The sequence below is a fragment of the Odocoileus virginianus genome, chromosome 31, assembly GCF_023699985.2.
Source record: "Odocoileus virginianus isolate 20LAN1187 ecotype Illinois chromosome 31, Ovbor_1.2, whole genome shotgun sequence".
Lineage (NCBI taxonomy): Eukaryota > Metazoa > Chordata > Mammalia > Artiodactyla > Cervidae > Odocoileus > Odocoileus virginianus.
In genome coordinates, this window is record NC_069704.1 from 17,482,463 (window position 1) to 17,507,251 (window position 24,789).

The 24,789-nt window shown below is 35.9% G+C and overlaps 1 protein-coding gene and 1 long non-coding RNA gene across 2 annotated transcripts in view; one reads left to right on the forward strand and one right to left on the reverse strand.

Annotated features, from left to right (window-relative positions):
• LOC139032413 (uncharacterized) overlaps positions 1-24,789 on the forward strand; it is a 123,744-nt gene that overhangs the window by 62,081 nt on the left and 36,874 nt on the right. The window lies entirely within an intron of this gene.
• Positions 9,250-10,380, reverse strand: LOC110122777 (olfactory receptor 13D1-like). The gene has a single exon (XM_020870323.2). It carries the CDS (start codon positions 10,183-10,185, stop codon positions 9,250-9,252), a length of 936 nt encoding a protein of 311 aa, XP_020725982.1. The 5' UTR covers positions 10,186-10,380.

Below are 24,789 nucleotides of genomic sequence, written 5' to 3' on the forward strand. Positions count from 1 at the left end.
TGCTCACTCATCTGAAGCCAGACATCCTGGAGTGTGAAGTCAAGTGGGCCTTAGGAAGCATTATGATGACCAAAGCTTGTGGAGGTGATGGAATTACCACTGAGCTATTTCAAATCCTAAAATATAATGCTGTTAAAGAGCTGCGCTTATTATGCCAATAAATTTGGAAAACTCAGCAATGGCCACAAGATTGGCAAAGGTCAGTTTTCGTTCCAATCCCAAAGGGCAATGCCAAGCAATGTTCAAACTACTGTACAAACACTGTACTTGCACTTGTACAAGCACTGTGTACTTATACTGTACAAACTTACTGTACATTGCTCTCATTTCACATGCTATCAAGGCTGAAAATCATTCCAGCTAGGTTTCAACAGTACATTAACTGATAACTTCCGGACGTATAAGTTGACTTTAGAAAAGGCAGAGGAACCAGAGATCAAATTGCCAACATCCTTTGGATCACAGAGAAAGCTTCATTGACAATGCTAAAGACTTTGACTATGTGGATCACAGTAACCTGTGGAAAATTCTTTAAGAGATGGGAACACCAGACTACCTTACCTGCCTCCTGAGAAACCTCTATGCAGGTCAAGAAGCAACAGTTAGAAAGGGCCATGGAATAATAGACTGGTTCAAAATTGGGAAAAGAATATGTCAGGGCTGTATATTTTTATTCTGCTTATTTAACTTATATGCAGAGTACATTGTGAGAAATCCAGGGCTGGATGAATCACAAGCTGGGGTCAAGATTATTGGGATAAATGTCAACAACCTCAAATATGTAGAAGATGCCACTCTAACGGCTGAAAGTGAAAAGAAACCAAAGAGCCTCTTAATGAAGGTGAAGGAGGAGAGTGAAAAAGCTGGCTTAAAACTCAATATTCAAATAGCTAAGATCATGTCATCTGGTCCTATCACTTCATGGCAAATAGATGGGAAAAAAGTGGAAACAATGATAGATTTTATTTTCTTGGCCTTTAAAATCACTGCAGACAGTGACTGTAGCCACAAAATTAAAAGATGGTTGCTCCTCAGAAGAAAAATTATGACCAACCTAGACAGCATATTAAAAAGCAGAGACATCACTTTGCTGACAAAGGTCTGTATAGTCAAAGCTATGTTTTTTTCCAATTGCATGTATAGATATAAGAGCTGGAACATAAAGAAGGCTGAGTGCCAAAGAATTGATGCTTTCATAATGTGGTGCTGGAAAAGACTCTTGAGAGTGCCTTGGGCTGCGAAGAGATCTAACTAGTCAATCCTAAAAGATATCAACCTTGTGTTCACTGGAAGGACTGATGCTGAAGCTGAAACGAAGAGCAATTCTATGTGAAGAACTGATTTATTGGAAAAGACCCTGATGCTAGGAAAGATTGAGGGGAAGAGGAGAAGGGAGTGACGGGATGAGATGACTGGATGGCATCACTGACTCAATGGGCATACGTTTGAGTAAACTTCAGGAGATAGTGAAGGACAGGGAAGCCTGGAATACTACAGTGCATGGCATCTGGTCCCATTACTTCATAGCAAATAGATGGGGAAAGAATGGAAGCAGTGGCAAACTTTGTTTTCTTGGGCTCCAAAATCACTGCAGATGGTGACTACAGTCATAGAATTAAAAGAAGCTTACTCCTTGGAAGAAAAGCTATGGCAAACTTAGACAGCATATTAAGAAGCAGAGGCATTACTTTGCCAACAAAGTCCATGTAGTCAAAGCTATTGTTTTTCCAGTAGTCATGTATGGATGTGAGAGTTGGACTATAAAGAAGGCTGAGTGCCAAAGAACTGATGCTTTTAATTGTGATGTTAGAGAAGACTCTGAGAGTCCCTTGGACTGCAAGGAGATCAAACCAGTCAATCCTAAAGGAAATCAACCCTGAATTCTCATTGGAAGGACTGATGCTGAGCCTGAAGTGCTAATACTTTGGCCACCTGATGCGAAGATCTGACTGATTAGAGAATACCCTGATTCTAGGAAAGATTGAAGGCAAGAGGAGAAGGGGACAACAGAGGACAAGATGGTTGGATGACATCATTGACTCAAAGGACATGAGTTTGAGCAAGCTCTGGGAGATGGTGAAGGACAGGGAAGCCTGGTGTGCTGCAGTCCACTGTTTCGCAAAGAGTCAGACATGACTGAGTGACTGAACAACAAACAATCATAAGTATATATATAAGTAACAGCTATCACAGTGATGAAATTAAGGCAGTAATTAATTTCAACTAGTCATATTCATTCATCTGACTTCATTCAAAGATTAGGCTTTTACTGTCTTTGTAAGACTAGGGTGTATCTGATCTGTGGATGAAGAGATAAAAATTATCCAATCTTCAAAAGCCCTATTTCTATATGGAGTCTTCCAAATTAAAGCTTGCATTGCTTTTAAAGTTTTCAGTTATCTGTCCTTGGGTCTAATATCTCCAAGTGGGTACATTTCTTCAACTGACTTCACCAAGATCTGTAAGCATACGATTATGCCTTAAGAGCTGTGGGTTCGATCCCTAGGTTGGGAAGATCCTCTGGAGAAGAAAATGGCAACCCGCCCCAGTTTCTTGCCTGGAGAATCCCATGGACAAAGGAACCTGGTGGGCTACAGTTCAGGAGGCTGCGAAGAGTCAGACATGACTTAAGCGACTAACACTTTCTTTTATTTTCTTTAGTTCATGAATGTCTTAAGGCTTCTGAAAGTATTATCAGTATTAATATTGTGGTTTTATCTTCCCGATTTGAATAAACTTTAGTTGTACAAATTGTAGATAATTGTGGTTTTCTCATTCTTTTATTGTTTATGACTAATACTTGGTTATTTGGTTATTTTAATACATTTAATATTAGGATGGGATAGCATTACTCTTTTCTTTTTAAATACAATGAAATGGAAGGATTGGAAGTCAATGTTAACGGTTTATCCTGTATAAGAAATAATCAATTCCTTTTAAAGTCAACACATAGAATGCCTCTGTATTAAACAGACATTGGAACAAATTATGATAAATAAAAGGGTTTGTGAACAAAGTGAGAAGCAGTGTTTAGTCATATTAGTAAAGAAGACAGATTAGTAAAAGCCAGGAGAAAAATCAGGACTAAAGCTATATATCTAAAAGTCCTTTGCACAGAGATGGAAGTTGAGCCCTAAGTGTAGATGATATGAGTTTTAGGACAAATATGTATAAGATGATTAGTTATATTTTTTTTATAATTGAGCAGAGTTGTGGTGTAGGGAAAGAACAGTGTACTTGGGATCTGGAGTAAAGAATTCAAATTTGGTTTTCATATAAATGCTGAGTGGTCATTATCAGAGAAATGCAAATCAAAACCACAATGAGGTACCATTACACGCCAGTCAGGATGGCTGCTATCCAAAAGTCTACAAGCAATAAATGCTGGAGAGGGTGTGGAGAAAAGGGAACCCTCTTACACTGTTGGTGGGAATGCAAATTAGTACAGCCACTATGGAAAACAGTGTGGAGATTTCTTAAAAAGCTGGAAATAGAACTGCCATATGACCCAGCAATCCCACTTCTGGGCATACACACCAAGGAAACCAGATCTGAAAGAGACACCTGCACCCCAATGTTCATCGCAGCACTGTTTATAATAGCCAGGACATGGAAGCAACCCAGATGCCCATCAGCAGGCGAATGGATGAGGAAGCTGTGGTACATATACACCATGGAATATTACTCAGCCATTAAAAAGAATTCATTTGAATCAGTTCTAATGAGATGGATGAAACTGGAGCCCATTATACAGAGTGAAGTAAGCCAGAAAGATAAAGACCATTACAGTATACTAACACATATATATGGAATTTAGAAAGATGGTAACGATAACCCTATATGCAAAACAGAAAAAGAGACTCAGATGTATAGAACAGACTTGTGGACTTTGTGGGAGAAGGCAAGGGTGGGATGTTTCAAGAGAACAGCATTGAAACATGTATATTATCTATGGTGAAAGAGATCACCAGCCCAGGTTGAATGCATGAGACAAGTGCTTGGGCCTGGTGCACTGGGAAGACCCAGAGGGATCGGGTGGAGAGGGAGGTGGGAGGGGGGACCAGGATGGGGAATACATGTAAATCCATGGCTAATTCATTTCAATGTATGACAAAAACCACTGCAATGTTGTAAAGTAATTAGCCTCCAAATAATAAAAATAAATGGAAAAAAAATAAATGCTGAGTGATATTAGGTTATTTTTAAACATTCGAGTCTAATTTTCTCATCTATGAAATAGGCACTGTTTATTTAATATACTTATAATAATTATTTTAATGTTCTTTTTTGCACATCCAAAAGACCACCTGTCTGTCATCTAATATGTTAGATTTATTACTTTGTTGCAATCAGGGATTATTTGATACAGTAATTTTTTGATGTTTATTCTGGCTAGATTCTGACTTCAGTCAGTCTAAATTTACTTGTGATTTCAACTGTATTGAGCAATGCCCATTACTGAATTGTAAGTCTAGGCCTATTTACTCTGGCTACTTAGGGATATAAGCATAAAATACCCCACGATCTCTCTCCCTCTCATTTGCTGTCGCTCTGTCTCTTCTCTCTGTCCAACATTATCTACCTCTCTTTCTGAGCTTTACTCCATTGCCCCCACACTGGGATATACAAAAAATATTTCTTTTGCAGGGGACAGATAGGTGGGGAGGAGTTACATTTCTGTTTCTAACCAAGAAGGAGTAACAGGGACCATATTTGCCCTTCTACCTGAAGCACTAAAAATAACCCCCCCCCCAAAATGTGAAATACCATTTTTTCAGATTTTGAACATCAAGCAAGAGAAGCCAGTGATCCCTGGGAGATGAGAAATTAATGAAGTGAGCCCTGTAGTTTTCCCAGCTTACCTCCTTGAGTGAGTTTCCAGGTAATAAAATAGGGAGAGGGAACCCATTTGAAAAGGGTTTAGGGGATGGAGTTGAGAGGCCAGGGAGAACAAGGCAGCTAGTTTTCAAGTCGAAATCCAGAGAGGAGGAAGCAGCAGAAGAAAAGAACTCTGGAGATCTAAAGCGACAGCCCTGCACTTTCAAATGAGTACTTATCACTGCAGGTACATGAAGAAACTGACTGGGGCCTGGGAAGGCATCGTCCAAGAAGATTGGAGGGAATGATTTTAAGAGGTCACATAAAACCAACAGATTATACACCTGAAAAAAGCCAATTTGTACAACCTAAATATTTATATTTTTAGTTGTTCACTTCAGTTCAGTTGTGTTCGACTCTTTGCAACCCCATGGACTGCAGCATGCCAGGCCTCCCTGTCCATCACCAACTCCCGGAGTTTACCCAAATAATAAAGCTGAAAAAGAAAGTAGATGTTAAAAAAAATGTAAACATAGCACTGATATAATTACTGGATATGGCATTTAAAAGTTATTCTGACTATATCTCATATAGTTAAAAAGGTAGAGAAAAACTCAAGCATGTCATTTGAGATACAAAAGATGATATTTAAAGATATAGCACATGTCTTAAAAAGATAATTAATTAGATCTAGGAATGAAGGATATATCTCATACAAATATATCTACCATACTTTGGGTGGGATCAAAATAATTGGACACTGCTGAAGGAAAGATTAGTGAACTTGAAATCAGGGCAATACTAACTCTTTATTTTTTAAAGTTCAGTTATTTATTTTTAATTAATTAATATTCTAATTGGGGGCTAATTACTTTACAATATTGTATTTTTGCCATACATTGACATGAATCAGCCATGGGTGTACATGTGTCCCCATCCTGAACCCCCCTCCCACCTCCCCCCATCCCATCCCTCAGGTTTATCCCAGTGCACCAGTCATCCCAGTGCACCAGCCCTGAGTGCCCTATTCATGCATCGAACCTGGACTGGCGGTCTATTTCACATATGGAAATATACATGTTTCAATGCTATTCTCTCAAGTCATCCTACCCTCACCTTCTCCCACAGAGTCCAAAAGTCTGTTCTTTACATCTGTGTGTTTTTTCCTGTCTCGCATTTAGGGTCATCATTACCACTTTTCTAAATTCCATATATATGTGTTAATATACTGTATTGATGTTTTTCTTTCTGACTTACTTCACTCTGTGTGGTAGGCTCCAGTTTCATCCACCTCATTAGAGCTGATTCAAATGCACTCTTTTTAATGGCTGAGTAATATTCCATGGTGTATATGTACCACAACTTTCTTATCCATTCGTCTGCTGATGGACATCTAGGTTGCTTCCATGTCCTGGCTATTGTAAACAGTGCTGCAGTGAACACTGGGGTGCACGTGTCTCTTTCAATTCTGGTTTCCTCGGTGTGTGTGCCCAGCAGTGGGATTGCTGGTCTTATGGCAGTTCTATTTCCAGCTTTTTAAGGAATCTCCACACTATTCTCCATAGTGGCTGTAGTAGTTTGCATTCCCACCAACAGTGTAAGAGGGTTCCCTCTTCTCCACACCCTCTCCAGCATTTATTGTTTGTAGACTTTTTGATAGCAGCCATTCTGACTGGTGTGAAATGGTACCTCATTGTGGTTTTAATTTACATTTCTCTGATAATGAGTGATGTTGAGCATACTTTCATAAATGCAGGATAATTATTTTACAATATTGTGATGGTTTTTGCCATACGTCAACATGAATTGGCCACAGGTATACAATAGTAACTCTTTAAAGCGAATGAAACAAAGAGAAAATAAGACTGAAAAAGTGAACAGATTGGGTGAGAAGGCTTTAAGTAGTCTGATATACATGTAATTGGAGTACAAAAAAGAAAATGCATTAGCAAAAATGTATTTAAAGAAATAGTGGATGGAAATTTTCTAAATTTGATGACAAAAATAAATATACAGTCACAAGAATATCAATAACCAGAAGAATGAGAAACTGTAAGAAAACCACACCAAGGTTAAGATTTTTGCCAGCACCATTCTTGGCATTGGCCTTGGTCCCTCTTTAGTGGAAAATATTACACTTAGAAATCAAGATCTGGCAATAGATGTACAATTACTATTAACATATCTCTGATCCCAAGCCCTCTCAGTGGACATATTTGGGGAATAAATGTGCTTTTTTATGTACATGTGTACATGTAAATATATACACATTTACAAAGATTTACATCCATTGTTGATTTCTAAATATATACCTATACATCTATCTATCTTTCTATATGTCTATTACTCTCTATATGTATATATTGAAGGCAGTGAGCTCACACTGTCTCTAGTTCTAATCCAGTACCACAGAGTTTATTCTAGTTTTTCCTCTTTTCGTGTATTTTATGCCTCCACTAGTACAAACCTGGCTCTCACTGTACCTTATATGTTTACTTGTTGTTTCATCCCCTGTATGTAATTTTGCTCCCATTTCTTTTGATTCATATTACTTTCTGTCACTTCACTGTCCCTATGCTGGTATCCTTCCATTTTTTTCTTACAAAATGGTAATACTTTATTTGATCACAAGTAGAATTTTAATTTCATTATGTCCTTATAGTCAATAAATTTTAATATATGAAGCTACAAAAAGCAAAATGTGTATGGTGATGTTTCTAAAAATGCATTTTGGAAAGAAGTTATAGCTCACAAGAAATTAATTGTGGAACCACTTTCGTTAATTCATCCCACCTCTCAGAATAATACATGTACATGCAAATCTTTCTAATACATGACTGAAGGATGAAAGTGTATATCTTTTGCAGGGGACCAATAGGAGGGGGAGGATTTAGATAGAAGTTTAGGGGTTTATTCCTTATTTTTAGTTTCCCTTTTTTTATTGAAATATAGTTGATTTACAGTATTAGTTTCAGATATACAACATAGTACTTCAATGTTTCAATAGAAAAAACTCAATTTTCGCTTGTCATGTCCAACTCTTTGCAACCCTATGGACTGTAGTATCTGTCTTAATTTAGAGTTATACAAGATAATGTATATATTTCTCTCTTCTACATTATGTATCCTGCTGCTTTTTTATTTTATGCATAGTGATTTGTGTCTCTTAATCCCATACCCCTATCTAGCTCCTTTCCCCTCCCATCTCCCCACTCTCCAGTGGGGAGCACTGGTTTATTCCCTATATCTGTGAATCTCTTTCTGTTTTGTTACATACATTCATTTCATTTTTTAGATTCCACATGAAATTGATAACAGTATTTTTCTTTTTCTGACTTATTTCACTAAGCCTAATAAACTCTAGGTCCATCCATGTTGCTTCAAATGGTAGAATTTCATCTTTTTGTGGCTAAATCGTATTTTATATATATACATATGTGTGTGTGTGTGCGTGTGTTTGTAAATATATATGAAATTGTAAGTCACTCAGTCTTGTCCCACTCTGCATACCCATGGACTATAGCCCACCTGGCTCCTGTCTGGAATTTTCCAGGCCAGAATACTGGAGTAGGTAGCCATTCCATTCTCCAGGGAATCTTCCCAACCCAGGGATCAAACCTAGGCCTTTTGCATTGCAGGCAGATTCTTTACCAACTGAGTCACCAGGGAAGCCCCAAATATGTGTGTGTGTGTGTGTGTGTGTGTGTGTGTGTGTGTACCACATCTTCTTTATCCCTTCATTTGTTGATGGACACATAAGTTGCCTTCATATCTTGGCTGTTGTAAATAGTGTTTTACTTTAGGTAAATTTTGGAAGGATTTTCAGAAGATATAACAATTAAAGTGTCTTTAATTAGGTTACTATGATGTCATCTTAGGAGATCTATCATAATGGGGGTAAAGTGACATACAATGTTTTCCTTAGGGATGAAAGAACATGATCTATTTGGTTAACTACATAGTGAATGCAGCATAATGCATGCAGAGCAGATGGGAGAAAAACAGTGAGGGAAAGAAAAAGGAAAATATGTACTAGAAAAACTTGATTGGGACCAGATAAAGTCTCTGGGTAAAATAGAAACCAAAAATAAATGAAAAACATGAAATCAAATAGTACTCTCAAAAAGGGGAGTGAAAAATATACGTTTTATGTGTTAAGTACTTGACATGTGCTCTGGATTTTTTTTTTGAAAAGCTGTATTTCAATTTTTGTTTCTAAAAGTTTATTCCCACTTCTAACACTAATTTTCTCTACATTTTTATGTTATTTTCATAAGTGATAAAGTTATATTATTACTGTGAAATTTCTTTTTAACATTTAAATGCTGTGATTTTACATATATCATTTATTTCCATTCTTCTATTTATATTGAAAAACGTATGTCCACTATATGAGCTTATTTTGTGTAAAAGCTCAAAGGTGTAATTTCCTCATCCTTTCTTCCAGAACTGCCTAACTGTCAATTTTTTCACAGCATCATGCACCTCTGTATTTCGCAGGCTGTAGATGATAGGATTGAGCATCGGTGTGACTACTCCATAGCACAGAGCAATCAGTTTGTCAGACGCAGTATCTTTGGACTTTGGCTTTATATACATAAAGAGGATTGACCCATAAAACATAGTCACCACTGTAATGTGGGCTGAGCAGGTGGAAAAAGCCTTTTTTCTTCCTCCAGCTGAATTGATTCTTAGTACAGTAGAAAGGATGAAAATGTAGGAGATGGAAATCAACAGTAATGGAACAAACAAAAATATTACATTGCCTAACATTAGAGTAATCTCATTCAAGGAAATATCTGTGCAAGCTAGCTTGAGAAAGGCCAATATTTCACAAACAAAATGATTGATGACATTTTTCCCACAGAAGGGCAACCGTACTGCAAGAATTGTTTGTGTCAATGAGTTGAGAAAGCCCAATCCCCAGGAGAGAGCTGCCATCTGAATACAAAGTGCCTTGTTCATGATGATAGGGTATCTCAAAGGGATGCAGATGGCTACGTAACGGTCATATGCCATCACTGCTAGAAGTACACACTCTGTGGATGCCATAGTGAAGGAGACAGACATCTGAACAACACATCTAGTGAAGGAGATGTTTTTTTTCTCTGATAGAAAATGTATCATTGTTGAGGGGATAAATGAGGATGTGTACAAAATGTCAAGAAAGGAAAGGTTACTGAGAAAGAAGTACATAGGGGTGTGAAGGCGGGGATCCAGGAAAGTGAGGATGATCAAAGTGCTGTTCCCCAGGAGGATCACCATGTACATCACCAAGAACATCATAAATAGGAATTTTTCAGTCCTTGGATACCCAGAGAGTCCCTGTAAAGTGAATTCAATGTCTGTCCAGTTGGTTCTTTCCATTTTATTTTCTGCCTGGAGTAATTCAGAAGAGATGTGGGTTTAAGGAATCTATACAGTATTATCATATGAAGTAAGAGATCAATGCAGGAAGGCCAATAAGCATGTCAGTACTAGCTGCAGTGTGTTTATAGCTGTGAGTTTAGCTTTTCAAATTCCTCTTCTAGCTCATAAGTCAGGGGTAAAAGAGACACAGTAATTACATTGGTGATTTATTAAAAATACAAATTCCTAAATCCTATTTCCTGAGATTATGATGTACAAGTTCTGAGTCAGGGAAGAACTATTTGCATCTTAATAAACATTTGTTATTTCAAACTCAGTTGACTCACATACATACTCTGAATATTGTTATTTTGGAGATAGCATGTTTAATCTCTTAAAAATACTGATTTATTTGATTTTATACCTGTCAGTCATTAAGAGTAACTTAATTTAGTATTTTACAGTTTATTAATATGCTCACGCATATTACTTATTTTATCATCACTGTAATTCTCTGAGGGAAATAAAGTTCATAGAGTATCTATGTTTTAAAAGTATTTTGAAACAGAATAAGTGAGCAAACTACTATTCAAATCTTCACTTTCTGACTTTACATTCCCCCTTTTTTTAACTGCATGGTTGTTGCCCTCTTAAAATTATGCAGGTTGACTAAGGAGTGAGAATAAGGTATCTTTTGAAATAGAGCTCTCCAGATGATTCTATTGTGCAACTGAGGAAGAAAATCAGCCATCTAGTGGAATGTAAAACCAACCATCTAGTGGAATATTTACAGATTTAATATATGGATAACTCACATGGGAAATCTTTGTAAAAAATTCTCCATCAGTGGATCTGAAGTGAGATCTAAGATCTGAACTTACTAACATGTTTCCAGGTGCTGTTAATGCTGGTTGTCTAGAAGCACATGAATAGCAAGGCCTTTTATACCATCTCTCCCTGATATCATTGGAATATGCCACTGGTGTTTCAATCCTATGTAGGATTATAATTGAATAGCAGACAATGCAAAAACTAAACATTTTTGTGGGACTTTGAGGTGAGACTTCTGTGTGAATATATTGCAGTTAGATTTGGGTTCTTTAGATTTTAGAGAGATACAAGCAACAAAATTACACTCAGGGGAGTTTGCATTTTATTTCTGTCCATATGAAAGTTATTCCTCTTCTATTTGTTTAATTATCAGTTAGGCTCAATATTTTCCAAAAGAGGAATTTGAGATTGGCTCAAGATCTGAGTTGTGCACCATAGAGTATGGATATAATAACTTTAATTTGAAAAAATTTAACTAGTAGATATTATTAGTAGATGACCTTCTTAAAATAAATAAGTGAAAGACTATTATTTTCAAAACACCTCTCCAACCTCAAGATGATCTACCTAGCTTAAAAAATATCACTAGAGGAAAAAAATGATCAAATGCAGAGGATGACATTGTTAGATAGCATCATCAACTCAGTGGACATGAACTTGAGCACACTTCAGGAGATAGTACTGGTTAGGGAAGCCTGGTGTGCTGCAGTCCATGGGATCACAAAGAGTTGGAGACAACTTAGCAACTGAACAATATGCTGCTTTCTATGAAAAGTCCAGTTTAGGATGTTGAGACAATTCAATCAGTACAATGGAATTTTTTACATATCTATTGGCTATGGAAAGTAGGAGTGTCAACGTATTGAAGTTGCAACCCACTTTGTATGTATACATTTCAAAGAGGATAGGAAGTGTTGGGTATGGCAGGATATACTTTTACTTGGTACTAAGACTGGAGTTTGATTTGCAGTAGGCACATGTTATCAACTTACTCTTTCTTGGGGAATAAATATATGATATAGGCCTTGAAGGAACTTCTGTCGTCTGGGGTTTGAATGTACTGCAGTTTCAGAAGGGAGATGTGAATCAAGTCAAATGCTCTCTTCTTTTCTATGGAACATCTTCTAAAAGGTGATTTCTATTTAGAAATTACTTATAGAAAATAAATGTGGTATGCATTTGGTATCCTAACAACTCTTAGATAACTGATGCAAAATATTTCACTTGCAAACTTTTTAAAGAGATACCACCGATCTGTTTTAAGGCTTTCACATGGAGTTGGGGAGGAGAAGGGTAAAAAATGGTACAGAAGAAATAATTTTCATTACTACTGCAATGCTAATATATCTTTTTTTTTTTTTAGTATACCTTTTAAGAAGCAATCAACAAAAATACTCTGTTAAATTTCATTGTGCCTTAAATGTTTTCCCCATGTAACTTTACATCCCTAAAATGGAACCCCAGAATCTGGGAATAAGGGAATGAAGGTTTTTTTTTTTTTAAGATTTTTGGTAGTTTCTAATAAAATTGATTTTCTTGGTGTCTGTATATTGCTAATTCCACTTTTACTAGATCTTTGGCATTATTGAAAATTATCCTTTAAAAGTTTTTCATTCTTGTCTAATTCTAGGAGAATTGTTACATAATTATACTATAGTCATTCCCTAGGCTGCTATGCACCTGTTAATATAATATTTGTGAGAAATTTATACTAATAAAAAATGGTATTTCAATTAATTAAAAATGATTAGGTAAAAACAGAAACAAAACAGTTACAAATATTGTTTGTAAAACCTAAATCACCTATACAGAATAGAAAGAAAGAGTGGAAATAAATATTCAAAATATTCATGGTTGTCTTAAGAGACATTTTTCTATTTTTATGAATTATCCAAACTTTTAAAGTAAATATACATAAATGAAAAACATAATAAAAAAGAGAAAAACACTTAAGCAGGTGTCCAATTATGTTAGGAAGAATAACTCAGAGCAAAAAATGTTGAAACAGTGATTGCTTTAGGTGTCTAGAGACTACATGTTAAGGCTGAGTTATATACTGTGCCTTGACCAGTTATCCATGGGAACCCCCTATTTCTGGTAGACCTAAAGCATTTATTATCCCTGCTCTTCAAATCTTCCAGGTTAATAGTGTTTATTGTCTTCAGGAAGTAAACCAAGATAAAGAACTTGAGTTCTTGACTTAGTTGTATATTCTCAGGAGAAATTATAGATCATTGGGAACTAGAATAGAACTGTCACTAGAAGATGAAATTCTTATTTGTTAAGGTCCTAAAGTGGCCTTAATCCTAGTTGTCCTCCAATCCCTTTCACCCAACTGCTGATCTTTTAGAATAAACCACTCTGTGGCCCAGTGCTGTGGGACTTCATCCAGGCACCATTTTAGTATTGTAACAAATCTATGACTTTTCTACCCAAGACGTAATTCAAGCTCTCTAATTTTCTTTAAAGACCTCTAACTTTCTAGATTTTTTTCCCATCTGTTCTATGGAATTTAAAGGTCTAACAGTTAAAGTGATAAGATTTCAGTGAAAAACAGATACCATCTATAATCTAAATTTTCACTAGAGTAAATAATTCTGTTATACTCTCCAGTTCCTATAAAAAGATCAGGTAAAACATTGATACTTTGCAAAGATAAATGGATTTCCCAACTCTCACCTTATAGTTTTTATGAACGCTAATCAATTAATATACAAAGAAAAGAGTATTATTTTAGCTCACCAAGAGGTTAGTAGTTGAAATGTGAAGTTCTAGTCTCTTAGGCACTTCATATAATTTTTATCATTTAACTTTCAGAATAGTCCCCATATTATTATGAATTTTTTAACAATGAAGAAATTATTTTGAGATTTCAAAAGTTAAGTACAATTTTCAGTATCTTATGGTTGGTACATACTAGAACTAATTTAAACCCTTAAATTTATTATCCCAAGCTCCCCTTTTTTACCACTGTGTAACAGTGTTTGCATATTAATTAATTATTATATAAAATCACTATTTAATATGATGCACTTAACTATCATAAGGATCCATATAGTAGATATATACATAAAATATATATTTGCTTCTTTTAAAAACATTGAAGACATTCATTGTCTTCCACTTATGAAGACATTATCACAGTAACAAATTCAAATAAAAAACATGTCCCCAATTTTTTTTTTCCTGGTTTAGTATAGAGAATTAAACTCTAGGTAGTGGAATTGATTAATTATATTAATGAGAACTCAAAAAAGTTTAGTATTTTCATTTGCTTTGGCCTTCCTGACTCACACTAACCCTCATATTTACTTCTGAATTCTATTGCATATTTTTTGTTTCTAGTCCTATTTTTATCATAAACATCTTTATTTAATGTATCCTCAAATTCTTATTGAGCATAGTTTATGTATGAATAATGTATAAATCACCAGGGGGTCTTTCTCTAGATACTTTTTTCTTAAGATTTTAGTGAATTCCATACTTGTCAGTACTCAAAGTATTCGTTAACCCATTATTTGCAAAGGTCTTTTGCATTGCAGGCAACTTTCTTTTCCTCACTTTTCCTTGGAATATTTTGAGATTTAAATGAAAATTAAGTGGTATCCTGTTCTTGGAGATGGTGCCTATTTTTTTAATTTTTTTATTTTACACATGTATAAACATATATACAGATTTTCAAAATCCCAGGTGCAATGGTCCCCTCACTCAAAAGTTTTTATATTTACTGATAGACTTTTTCTTTTGAAATAATTTAAATAAGAACTTCTCAATTTTTCTTACCTTGTGGCTGTTTTAAAGTCATTCACACCATTCCATTCTATTAAGTAATAGAAAAAATTCTCAAGAATTTGAATTTTTTGTGCATAATTAAAATAAGGCCAGAAGAGTCTAAATTTGAAAGACAATTTATTTCTTTTCAAAAAGAAACATGAGAAAAAACAGCCACAATCAGTCTGTACATTAATATTCTTAAGAGGCACGAGGGAAATAAAACGTATAAAAAAAGATCAGTGATGCAACTCTAGTTTCCTATGATTTGCCTTAAAGTTGACACTTACTCAAGAGACTCAGACTTTTTTGGAAGATAATTTAGCACTTAGTTTTACAAACTTCTTAAGTCCCTAAGGTTGTGAGTCAGAAACTTAGGATTCTCTAGAGATAAAGTTCCCCACTTCTGCTCCATATGAAACTCCAATTAATCTGACTTAACAAAAATCTTTCCCAGCCATACATTTCTTGGAATATTCCATGAATATATCTATTTAATGGCCTCAGCACATACTGGGACTTAAATCAGAATATGTCCAAAAGTTCTGAGAAATGTTAAATTTTCACCTAAGAATTTATCTTTATATTCCACAAATAATCCTAGGTCAATGTTGATAAAGTCCTAAATAAGTCTCATTCTACCTCTCTAAACTATTTTTATCATCCATATTTTTATTAATTCTCAACCACATAGAAATAACTTTTCTTTATATCAGTATGGATAAATTTTAATTTAAAGTCAATAATTTTCTATGACTTTTCAGTCTTATAACTTTCCTTTTTAATATTTGAAGAATAATCTAGCCTTTACTTTTAATATAGTTGAATATTCTAATTTGTTTTTTTAATTTGTTTTTAATATTTTGAGATTTTGAAATAATGACCATTGATATCTATATATCAGGGCAGTCTAATCTGCTTTTCCTTGCACTGGGAATAATTTAAGGTTCAACTCTGAATATGGGATTATAGAATGGAGAGATATGAATTTAGAGAATCCTTAGTACATATGCAAAATTATTTTTCCAAAACTTAACTTTTAATTACCCTGCTACAGCTATATTTACAGAAACCATTTGTATATATTTTCCAGAACCAGATAATGTATTTTTTTTCTATTTGTATAAAATATTACTTTTTCTTTTTATTCTTATGATTGCTAGTTAGATTTACCATTTCCCCTATATTTATTACTTATATTTACTCTTTTATTATGTATCAATACTCTTTGCTTAACTATCTCTTAGTATTTTGATAGTTTTCCTCTTAATCTGTATGAACACTTAAATTACCACTTTTCTCTTAAAATTTCTACAAATACTTTTCCAGTTTGTGTTTTCCCTTATTTTTGACATGGTATTTAAATTTTCATTGAGATTTTCATATTATCCCTGAAAAATACAAGTGAAATTTTCTTCTATGATTTTATTTGGTTTCGTTTAATCCATATGATAATTATGTTGTTTTATGACTAATGCATGGAATAGACTGATATTTTAAAAATATTAACTATTTTTTCCAAAATGCTTTATTAAAACATATCATGCTCTTTTCCCGTTATTCATTTATGAAGTATTTTTTGAACACTTGTTATGGATCAGGCAGTAGGGTCAACGTTGGGCTGGAATGGGACATAATTAATAGAAAAAGACAGCTCAAAATTCTAAAGATAAATATGGGAAGCACTGGAAAAGACCCTGATGCTGGAAAAGATTGAGGGCAGGAGGAGAAGGGGATAACAGAGATTAAGATGGTTAGATGGCATCACCAACTCAATGAACATGAGTTTGACAGACTCTGGGGGATAGTGAAAGACAAGGAAGGCTGTCATGCTGCAGTCTGTGGGGTTGCAAAGAGTTGGACATAACTTAGTGACTGAACCACAAAAATGGGAAGCATTATATCGTAGGTCATGAAATTTCTGTTTATCTGTAATTTATATCCTGTTATGCTTAATAGTAAATCATAAGCATTTTCACATATTATCAGATATCTACTCAGGAAATAATTCATAATGCCTATATATTACTCTATTATATACATGCTTCAAGATTTATTTAATCTATTTTCAAATAATGAACATATACCATGCTTTGAAATTTTTTTATTAATTAGAATTGTGAGGTTTTAGGATTGTGGGAGTATTTTAGAATTGTGAGGTTCTCTCTGAGAAAGAAAGACCTTTCAGTACACTAGAGAGAATCAATAGCAGAAGAACTGGGGCAGAAGAATGGATAAGTGACCTGGAAAACAGAATGGTAGAATTTACTGCTGCAAAACAGATTATAGATAAAAGAATGAAGAAAATGAAGACAGTCTAAGATACCTCTGGGACAACATTAAACACCCGAACATTCACACTGTACTGGTCTCAGGAGGAGAAGAGAAAGAGAAAGGACCTGAGAAAATGTTTGAAGAGATGGTAGCTGAAAACTTCCGTAACATGGGAGAGGAAATAACCAGGTCCAGGAAGTGCAGAATCTGGGCAGAATAAACCCAAGGAGGAACGAACCGTGACATATAATAATCAAACTAACAATAATTAAAGATGAAGATAAAATATTAAAAGTAACAAGGGAACAAAGACAAATAACACACAAGGGAACTCCCATAAAGTTATCAACTGATTTCTCAAGAGAAACTCTGCAAGCTGAAAGGGAATGGAAAGACCTATTTAAAGTGATGAAAGGGAAGAATCTACAGCCAAGGCTACACTTGCCAAGAATACCCAGCAAGACTGTCATTCAGATTTGACAGAGGAATCAAAAGTTTCACAGACAAGCGAAAATTAAGAGAATTCAGCACCACCAAACAAACTTTACAACAAATGCTAAAGGAACTTCTCTAAGCAGGAAACACAAGAAAAGGAAAAGATCTACAAGAAATAAACCCAAAACAATTAGGAAAATGGTAATAGGATCGATCATACATGTCAATAATTACCCTAAATGTAAATGTATTAAGTGTATCAACCAAAAGACATAGACTGGCTAGGCAGATTAAAACATGTACATGTATGCCTTTCACTTACCACATCACTCTACTTAACCCCCAAATTGTATGTAATTATTTTGTATTGTTAGGTTAATCATGTTTCCATTATGGCTTGCAGTTTAATTATCTTTTATTTTTTGCCTGGCTATTGATTATGGAAACTTATAAACATCTTTTACTGTTGTGATTATGTAACTGTTCCACTTGCTGGTGCTGTCTGAGGGTGACTGAGAGTTCTATTTTCTAAGAGGATGTACAACTTGGTGAGTAATAAGGGCTCATGGCCTCCAGAAACTACATATGAACATGTCCGTTTGTTTGCATACAGGGCAAGCCTGGCTCACCTAGCACAGGAGGAGTCTCTTGACCTCCTCTCAGATCCTGGGCTCCGCACAGGGGTCAGGCTTTGCACCTGGAGGCATGAGGCACAAGAAGGTGGACATTGTGGGGCCGGGAACATTAGCCAGAGCTTCAGCTCACGCTGCCTCGAACTCTAGCCTCAGCTTTTCCACAGTCCGATGGAGACATGGTCAAGAACCTACCTTGCTTTGTTCTGCTTCCCTGATAGCTCATTTGGTAGAGAATCCACCTGCAATGCAGGAGACCCTGGTTTGACTCCTAGGTTGGGAAGATCCCTTGGAGAAGGGATAGGCTACCCACTCCAGTATTCTTGGGCTTCCCTTGTGGCTCAGCTGGTAAAGAATCTACCTGCAGTGTGGAAGACCTGGGTTCAATCCCTGGGTTGGAACGATCCCCTGGAGAAGGGAAAGGTAACCCACTCCAGTTCTGGCCTGGAGAATTCCATGGATGGTATAGCCCATGGGGTTGCAAAGAGTCAGACACAACTGAGCAACTTTCACGATGTAACTGTTATTTGTTTTAGTACCAGTGTATCATGATTGATCAACAGAAAATAATAGAATTCTTTATCACTACAACTACCATCTAATAGCAAATCCTGTAATCACTTTTTAAAATCCAAATGCACTTTAGAATTTTCTTGGAGTTTGTTTAAAAAATACAAATGCCCTGGTATTGGTTTTTTTCTCCAGAACTCCGTATGTGATTCTAACAAGCAGCTCTGTTTTAAAAAACTGAACTATGTCTCTTTTTCTGTTTTGCATATAGGGTTATCGTTACCATCTTTCTAAATTCCATATATATGTGTTAGTATATTGTAATGGTCTTTATCTTTCTGGCTTACTTCACTCTGTATAATGGGCTCCAGTGTCATCCATCTCATTAGAACTAGAAAGATGGTAACGATAACCCTATATGCAAGACAGAAAAAGAGACACAGATGTATAGAACAGACTTTTGGACTCTGTGGGAGAAGGCGAGGGTGGGATGTTTCAAGAGAACAGCATCGAAACATGTATATTATCTAGGGTGAAGCAGATCACCAGCCCAGGTTGGATGCATGAGACAAGTGCTCAGACCTGGTGCACTGGGAAGACCCAGAGGGATCGGGTGGAGAGGGAGGTGGGAGGGGGGATCGGGATGGGGAATACATGTAAATCCATGGCTGATTCATGTCAATGTATGACAAAACCCGCTATAATATTGTAAAGTAATTAGCCTCCAACTAATAAAAAAAATAAAAATTAAAAAAAAAAAGAAAGTGAAAGAGGAGAGTGAAAAAGCCAGCTTAAAACTCAATATTCAAAAAGCTAAGATCACGGCATCTTGTTCCAAAAAAACACAACAACAACAACAACAACAACAAAAAACTGAACTATATGGTGATCTTTAACTTTTATATAGTTTCACTTTTCTATTTCATATTCAGTGCTCCTATTTCATTAAGTTTATGTTTTCCAATTTCTCCATTTCTTTTTGTTGTTCTTTCTTAGTTCAGTTCATTCGCTCAGTCGTGTCCAACTCTTTGTGACCCCATGAACCGCAGCACACCAGGCCTCCCTGTCCATTACCAACTCCCAGAGTCCACCTAAACCCATGTCCATTGTGTCGGTGATGCCATCCAACCATCTCATCCTCTGTCGTCCCCTCCTCCTCCTGCCCTCAATCTTTCCCAGCATCAGGGTCTTTTCAAATGAGTCAGCTCTTCACATCAGGTGGCAAAAGAATTCAGACTTAAATTGAAGAAAGTGGAGAAAGCCACTAGGCCATCCAGGTATGACCTAAATCAAATCCCTTATGATTATACAGTGGAATTGAGAAATAGAATTAAGGGACTAGATCTGATAGACAGAGTGCCTGATGAACTATGGATAAAGGTTCGTGACATTGTATAGGAGACAGGGATCAAGACCATCCACAAGAAAAAGAAATGGGAAAAAGCAAAATGGATGTCTGAGGAGGCCTTACAAATAGCTGTGAAAAGAAGAGAGGTGAAAGGCAAAGGAGAAAAGGAAAGATATACCCATTTGAATGCAGAGTTCCAAAGAATAGCAAGGAGAGATAAAAAGCCTTCTCAGTGATCAGTGGAAAGAAATAGAGGAAAACAATAGAATGGAAAAAAAAAAGAAAACAAAACAAAACAATAGAATGGGAAAGACTAGAGATCTCCAAGAAAGTTAGAGTTATTTCTCAAACCTTTATCAAATGTAGTAGAAAAGGTTTTATATACATATATATATATATATATATATATATATAAGTAGTATGTATAATATATACACATATATTAGAAAACTTATGAATTTTTGCTTAGCTAAAAAATTCATGCCAGTTTGGTCCCACTTGTTTGACTAAGTATGAATAGAATGCTAGATTTCTAATTTATATTCACTCAAAAACTTTGATGTAGTTCCATTTATTCTTGCATCTGGTATTACTGATGAAAGTCTAGAAAACTTTTGGTGATTTTGTAAAAAATGAATGAGGCTTGAAACTTCTAATACAATTCTGAGAATATAAAGAAATACTATGTTGTAAAAAATAATACCAGGAAATTAACATGTGATAAAGTATTATTAACTAAAGATTTTGTTCAAATTTCACAAAATTTTGTGCTAGTGTCCATTATTTGTTTTCTTACCTTATTCAAGATTCTACATTGTACTTAGTTACCTTGAACAGCTTCAACGGCATACAACAAAATCTGATAAATTCTCTTTTCATTTTTACTGTTAAAAATATTTTCTAATTTTCCTTGTTATGGCTTCTTAGATATACCCATCATTTAAAGGTGGACATTTAATTTCCAAATATGGGGTTTTAAAAGTATATTTGATGTTAATTTCTCATTTAGATCCTTCATTCTCTGCAATTACCTTTGTTTTCTTTGAGTCTTTTAACTTTATTGAGGCTTTCAATAGCTAAGTCAAAGATCTCTCTTGGTAAATGTCACATTGCACTCTAAAACATGTGGGTTATTTTCAAATATCTTTTGATATGGATTTCTAAAATTAATTCCACAGTGATAAGAGAACAGACTTTGTATGATTTAAATACCTTTAGACCATGACACTTTTGCATCTTGTTTTATGTCCCTGATAACTTCCAGTGTCTCCTGGTTTATAGTCTATGGGAATCTGAATAGAATTTGTACACTACTATTGTGGGAAAATTGTATCAATCTTAATTATGTTGAGTTGGTTCATAGTGCTTTTCAGAGCACTATCCTTCTACTTTTATGCCTATTCATTCTATTAATTTTTGAGAGTTTGTTACTAAAACTCCAATTAACAATCTTAATTTATCTACTTAAAAAATAATTGTAATATGTTGTGGAACTATATGTAACTTTGTTCTGCATGTTCCAGTCAGTCAGTCAGTCAGTTCAGCCGCTCAGTTGTGTCTGATTATTTGCTACCCCATGGACTGCAGCACACAAGGCTTCCCTGTCCATCACCAACTCTCGGATCTTGCTCAAACTCATGCCCATGAGTAGATGATGCTATCCAACCATCTCATCCTCTGTTGTCCCCTTCTCCTCCTACCTTCAATCTTTCCCAGCATCAGGGTCTTTTCCAATGAGTCAGTTCTTTGCATCAGGTGGCCAAAGTATTGGAGTTTCAGCTTTATCATCAGTCCTTCCAATGAATATTCAGGACTGATTTCCTTCAGGATTGACTGGTTTGATCTCCTTGCTGTCCAAGGGACTAAGTCTCCTCCAACATCTGTGTATCTGAGGTTACTGACACTTCTCAAACACCACAGTTCAAAAGCATCAATTCTTCAGCTCTCAGCTTTCTTTATAGTCCAAATCTCACAACCATACATGACTACTGGAAAAACCATATCTTTGACTAGATAGACCTTTGTTGGCAAAGTAATGTCTCTGCTTTTTAATATGCTGTCTATGCTGGTAATAATTTTTCTTCCAAGGAGCAAGTTTCATGGCTGTTTAAATGTTTCATGGCAAGTTTAAATTTCATGGCTACAGTCACCATCTACAGTAATTTTGGAGTCCAAAAATATAAAGTCTCTCACTATTTCTGTTGTTTCCCCATCTATTTGCCATGAAGTGATGGGATCAGATGCCATGATCATAGTTTTCTGAATGACGAGTTTTAAGCCAGCTTTTTCACTTTCCTGTTTTACTTTCATCGAGAGGCTCTTTAGTTCTTCTTTACTTTCTGCCATAAGGGTGGTGTCATCTGCATATCTGAGGTTATTGATATTTCTCGCAGCATTCTTGATTCCAACTTGTGAGTCATCCAGCCCAGCATTTCTCATGATGTACCCTGCATATAAGTTAAATAAGCAGGGTGACAATATACAGCCTTGATGTACTCCTTTCCCGATTTGGAGCCAGTCTGTTTTTCCATGTCCAGTTCTAACTGTTGCTTCCTGACCTGCATACAGATTTCTCAGGAGGCAGGTCAGGTGGTCTGGTATTCCAATCTCTTGAAGAATTTTCCAGTTTATTGTGATCCACACAGTCAAAGGCTTTGGCATAGTCAATAAAGCAGAAGTAGATGTTTTTCTGGAACTCTCTCACTTTTTCAATGATCATAATTATTAGTTGTAATTAAAAGAATATTAGACCATAAATTACATTCTTAGGATACAAATTCTAAATCTTTCATATGCTGTGAAGGAAAGGGCTGCACTACTTTTCAGAATCTAGGTTTACTCATCTGTTATCAGTAGCTTCTTCATAGATTCCATGAGTGAATCAAGAGGTGTGATACGATGAAAGCAATTTGCAAGCTATATATGCTATCCAAATGTTTGTTCATTGATTTTCAACATATCTATAGTAATGGCTTAGCTGTATGGCACACAATATAATTAGGGATGGTGGGAGGAAAACAAAATCTCTTTTTTTTGTTGTTCAGTTGCTAAGTCATGTTGGACTGTTTGTGACATCATGGACAATAGCACCCCATACTTCTGTGCCCTCCAGTATCTCCCAGAGTTGCTCAAATTCATGTCCATTGAGTTGGTAATGCTATCTAACCATTTGATGCACTGCTGCCACCTTCTCCTTTTACCTTCAGTCTTTCCCAGAATAGGGACCTTTCCAGTGAGTTGGCTCTTCAAATCAGGTGGGCAAAGTATTGGAGATTCAGTTTCAGCATCAGTCCTTCTGATGAATATTCAGGGCTGATTTCCTCTAGGATTTTTTTTTTCCCCATTTATTTTTATTAGTTGGAGGCTAATTACTTTACAGCATTGCAGTGGTTTTTGTCATACATTGAATTAGCCATGGATTTACATGTATTCCCCATCCCGGTCCCCCCTCCCACCTCCCTCTCCACCCCATCCCTCTGGGTCCTCCCAGTGCACCAGGCCTGAGCACTTGTCTCATGCATCCAACCTGGGCTGGTGATCTGTTTCACCCTAGATATACATGTTTTGACTGATTTGATCTCCTTGAAGTCCAAGGGACTCTCAAGAGTCTTCCCCAGAACCACAGTTCAAAATTATTGATACTTTGCTCAGTCTTAGTTATGGTCCAACTCTCACATCTATACATGACTATTGGAAAAACCATAGCTGACCATATGGACCTTTGTTGCCAAAGTTATATCTCTGCATTTTAATACGCTGTCCAGGTTTGTCATTTCCAAGGAGCTTAGGAGCCCACAAATATAAAACCTGTCACTGTTTCCACTTTCCCCCCTTCTATTTTCTATGAACTGATGAGACCAGATGCCAAGATCTTAGCTTTTTGAATGTTGAGTTTTAAGCCAGCCTTTTCATTCTCCTCCTTCACCTTCATCAAGAGGCTCTTTAGTTCCTCTTCACTTTCTTCCATTAGAGTGTTATCTTCTGCGTATCTATTTATTGATATTTCTCCCAACAATCTTGAGTCCTGCTTGTGATTCATCCAACATGAAATTTCGCACAATGTACCCTGCATATAAGTTAAATAAGCAGGGTGACAGTATGCAGTCTGTTGTACTCCTTTCCCAATTTTGAACCATTCAGTTGTTCCATGTCTAGTTCTAACTGTTGCTATTTGACCTGCATACAGATAAGGTGGTCTGGAATTCCCATCTTTTTAAGAATTTTCCACAGTTTGTTGTAATCCACACAGTCAAAGGCTTCACCATAGTCAGTGAAGCAGAAGTAGATGCTTTTCTGGAACTCCTTTCCTTTCTCCATAATGCAAAAAAAAAAAAAAAAAAAAAAAAGTTGGCAATACCATCTCTGGTTCTGCTGCTTCTTTGAAACCCAGCTTGTATATCTGCAAGTTCTTGGTCCACATGTTGCTGAAGCCTAAAATGAAGAAATTTTGAGCATAAACTTGCTAGCTTGTGAAATGAGTACAATTGTACTATAGTTTGAACATTATTTGGTATTTCCCTTCTTTGGGATTGGAATGAAAACTGACCTTTTCTAGTCCTATGGCTACTGCTGAGATTTCCAAATTTGCTGACATATTGAGTGTAGCCTTTTAACAGCATCGTCTTTTAGGATTTTAAAGAACTCAGCTGGAATTCCATCACCTCCACTTACATTGTTCATCATAATGCTTCCTAAGACCCACTTGACTTTATACTCCATGATGTCTAGCTCTAGGTGAGTGACCACAGAGTCATGGTTATCTGAGTCATTAAGAACTCTTTGTGTCATTCTTCTGTGTATTCCTGCTACCTCTTTTTAATT